The sequence below is a fragment of the Melanotaenia boesemani genome, chromosome 4 (genome assembly GCF_017639745.1).
Source record: "Melanotaenia boesemani isolate fMelBoe1 chromosome 4, fMelBoe1.pri, whole genome shotgun sequence".
Taxonomy (NCBI): Eukaryota; Metazoa; Chordata; class Actinopteri; order Atheriniformes; family Melanotaeniidae; genus Melanotaenia; species Melanotaenia boesemani.
The window spans coordinates 30584687-30588517 of record NC_055685.1 but is presented as its reverse complement, the minus strand read 5'-3'; the positions used below and the strand labels follow the sequence as shown (position 1 = coordinate 30588517).

Here is a 3831-nt window from a genome sequence, read left to right as displayed (position 1 = left end):
TATAGGAGTTTCTTCAGATACATATAAATGTAAATTAATTGTTTTGAGGCTTTAAAGCTTTCAAGCAACCAAACAAGGAAGAATGTGATGACTGCAACTCAGTGGGAACAAGAAAATGTGGAATCACTAGTTCAACCTGAGAAAGGGAGAATGAACCCCTACCCATCAGTCGCCACACCCTTGGTGATGAAAAGATAGCATATAGGAGTTGGAGGGTAGTCGGTCTTTTTCTTTCAACAAGTCATTCCGGGTTCCTCCCACTTTTCAGTGAGTAGCAACTATAAATAGTGAGTTGCAAGGAAGCCAAAGTAATGCTTTCAACTGCAGATCAGCTCCATTCATCCTTACCTGGTCCAGATCCAGACAATCCAAGATGTCCATAAGATCCTACAACCAACAGACCATGAGTGTCTATGGAGGAGCAGGAGGTCGTGGCACCCGCATCTCATCCCAGATGAACTATGCACCCTCCTCAGTAGGCTTCAACCTCACCGATGGGCTCGACCTCCATGTCGGAGCCAACGAGAAGGCCACCATGCAGAACCTGAACGACCGTCTGGCCTCCTACCTGGAGAAGGTACGCACCCTGGAGAAAGAGAATGAACGCCTGGAAAAGCAGATCAGAGAGTGGTACCAAAGCAGAACTGTGGTCTCCCATGACCACTCCAGCTACTATGCCACCATCGAGGACCTGATAGACAAGGTAAGAGGGAAAACACACATGCAGGTGTTTCTCATTCGTTTTGTTATCTTCCTGTTCTCATTTCTCAGATAGTTTCACTAAGCAGCTGTCTGCTGCATTTAAATTGTTTTATGTTGATGTTATTTTTATGCATTTTTATGCTTTTATTTTATCAACCTTAGTTGTACAGCACTTTGTTTAATTGTGGCAGGTGTTAAAACACTTTATAAATAAATTAATGATGATGCTGGCATGTGAGAGTACCACATTGTTAAAGCCAGTAAACCAGAAGTTCTGCAAGCCGATCATTCATTACCGTCTTATCAGATTCATGCCTGCTGTACGTCACATCCTGCTCACGATTTTCAGACTCACACTGATCACTTTTTAGACACGTAATGAGCTCATCTCTTACACACCATCCTTACAAGATATTTAACAACCTATTGGTCCAATTATTGGCTGCCATTTAAATTCAAAAGGATTGAATGATCAATTACAAATATAATTTTGTCTTCTATTAAATACATAAAATAGGAGCTAAGTATTTTTCCTGATTGGTTTTCTTGTTTGTTTTGTTTGTCCTATCTCAGATTCGACTTGCCTCCAAGCTGAGCGCCAAGAAAGTCTTAGACATCGACAACGCAAAACTGGCAGCTGATGATTTCAAAGTGAAGTGAGTTAGCTCTCTGCCACGTCAGTGATACTTCACACATTCCTCAGAGCGTGAAATCGTGCCTACCTGACAACTTCTGCTTTTAACAAGGCATCTAAAACCTCTCTGGCCTGTTCTCCTGCCCACCTGTGTGAAATCCTTGCAGGTATGAGAACGAGCTGGCCATGAGGATGACCGTGGAGGCTGACATCGCTGGGCTGAAGAGGGTATTTGATGACATGAACCTGATCAGGATGGATCTGGAGAGCCAGTATGAGTCCCTGAAGGATGAGCTCATCATGCTGAAGAGAAACCACGAGGAGGTGAGAGCAGAAAAAATGGAAACGAAGAAGCGGTGCACCAGATTTACTGCTGACAGTTTACATGTGTCAACATGTATTATTTTCCCTGTTTGCACAGAACCTGAAAGTTTGCCACCACACAGGTGGTTATTTAAACAGAGCTCAGCATTATCAGTCTTTTCAGCCGCAGCTACTTTCTCTATAATTAAGTTGTCACTATTTGTCTTAGCTTTCTATTGTGACCTTAGCTGGTCAGAGCTCACACACTTGACCTCTGGTTTACCCCTGATAAAACTGAGGAAATAACATGTTAGGTTGCTGTTTTCATAAGTTTCTGTGACCCTGTACTCACTTCCACCTATTCTTCTCTTCTTCCATTAGCTCATTGCTGCTGTTTGTCCAGCACCCCATCACAACCTCACACACAGATAAATAAAACTGAAAACATATGTGTGATACGTTACAGCAACACTTTACATCATCACAATAGCTAAAGTGATAGATTGTGTGGGTCTTTGCACTGGTGAAATATTACATGTATCCCTGCAGGAAATGGCTATGCTGAGGAGTAAGATGGGCGGTCAGGTTAATGTGGCTGTAGACGCTTGTCCTTCTACAGACCTGAACCAGGCCATGACAGAAATCAGGGACCACTATGAGGGAGTGATCTCCAAGAACCGTAAGGACCTGGAATCATGGTATCAGAACAAGGTGAGAAGTGACGTTCCAGCTCTTACCATTCAAGTGACTTTTTTTTTAGGAGTTAACAGGAAGTGTAACACAGGCGATGTTGTGTTTCAGATCAAAGCAGTGGAGCAGGATGTGCTGACACATACAGAGAGTCTGGCGACATCCCAGACAGAAATTAAAGACCTGAAGAGCACCTTCCAGAGACTACAGATTGAGCTGCAGTCCCATTTGAGCATGGTATGTCAGCATATAGCATATATACGCATATCTGCTCGGCATGAAACTATGATGGCATATCTTAAAAAACTTTACATTCTATTAATTATTTTACAGTTTGTCCCTTCTTTGAAGCTTTGAGTGTCACTCTTAATTTTGTTATGTTAGCTGGTTATCTCAACAAACCTTTGTTAAATCCCATTAGAGTAGTAGATGGAAACACCTTCACATTTGCATTCCATTTAGCAAATTTAATGAAACTTTGGTTTGGAAAACCTACCTGACGCCTTTTAAACACACAAATATAAACGTCTGAAATTTAATCTCTTATCTTCCTGCTGCCTCAACAGAAAGCATCTCTGGAAGAAAACCTAGCAGAGACTCAGGGACGCTATGCTGCACAACTAGCAAACCTCCAGGAAACAGTCACAAGCCTGGAGATTCAACTGTCCCAGATCCATGCAAACATCGCCAACACAAAGCAAGAGTATGACTTGCTGCTGGACCTAAAGACTCGTCTGGAGATGGAGATTGCAGAGTACAGGAGGCTGCTGGACGGGGAGGAAGAGAGGTTAGACTTAATGACCAGAAAGAAGCTGTAATAGCAGAGATGCTTTAAAAATAATGAGTAAAAACTAATGATCTCATCTTTTCTTTTCCCTCCATTATCAGCACGAAACAAGGTAAGCAAGGCTTTTAAATGTTTACTCTATCATTAACATGATATAGCTATGAGAAATGTCATGAAATTTGCATGAATGGTTCATGTTTTAATTTCAGTGGTCACAAAGGTCATCACCGTGGTGGAGACGGTGGTGGATGGAAAGGTGGTTCAGAGCAGCAAGACCGTCGATGTGGATGTGGACGAGGTGGAGGGTTAAAAACTGGAAACACAAGCAAAAACCAATAAACATTATGCAGTTGGACAGAAGTGTCTTGTTTGTTTGTAATGAACAGATCAATTCCCTTTCTCAGCCTCTTTTTACTCCATGTTCCAAGAGCTGGATCTGGCTCATTTATTTCGGTATTAGTTTCAACCTTTTCCCAGCTTTTCCCAGGGTTGTCCATTTTAAGACAAAAGAAAGTAGCACTATTTGGCCAAAGCTGGTTGGTTGGTTTGCAGCATGTTAATTTACTCATCAGAAAATGGAATACAATAAAACGAGAAACCACATGTAGAGTAAACCAAAATCTAAAGAAAACTATCAAACAGAAATATCGATAAACATAACACAAAAATCAAGTAAATTATGATAAAAGTATCAATTTTAAACTCCTGAATGTTT

The 3831-nt window shown here is 41.5% G+C and overlaps 1 protein-coding gene across 1 annotated transcript; it reads left to right on the top strand.

Annotated features, from left to right (window-relative positions):
* Nucleotides 1-300: 300 nt before the first annotated feature.
* Nucleotides 301-3604, top strand: krt98 (keratin 98). The gene is made up of 8 exons (XM_041983480.1): nt 301-703; nt 1276-1358; nt 1504-1660; nt 2189-2350; nt 2441-2566; nt 2896-3116; nt 3218-3228; nt 3326-3604. Exons 1-8 carry the CDS (start codon nt 374-376, stop codon nt 3424-3426), a joined length of 1191 nt encoding a protein of 396 aa, XP_041839414.1. The 5' UTR covers nt 301-373; the 3' UTR covers nt 3427-3604.
* The last annotated feature ends 227 nt before the right edge of the window (nt 3605-3831 follow it).

Coding starts and splice junctions, on each gene's coding strand:
- krt98 (XM_041983480.1), top strand. CDS start 374: ATGTCCATAAGATCCTACAACCAACAGACCATGAGTGTCTATGGAGGA. Junction 1,359..1,503: donor GCTGATGATTTCAAAGTGAA/GTGAGTTAGCTC, acceptor AAATCCTTGCAG/GTATGAGAACGAGCTGGCCA. Junction 2,351..2,440: donor AATCATGGTATCAGAACAAG/GTGAGAAGTGAC, acceptor GTTGTGTTTCAG/ATCAAAGCAGTGGAGCAGGA.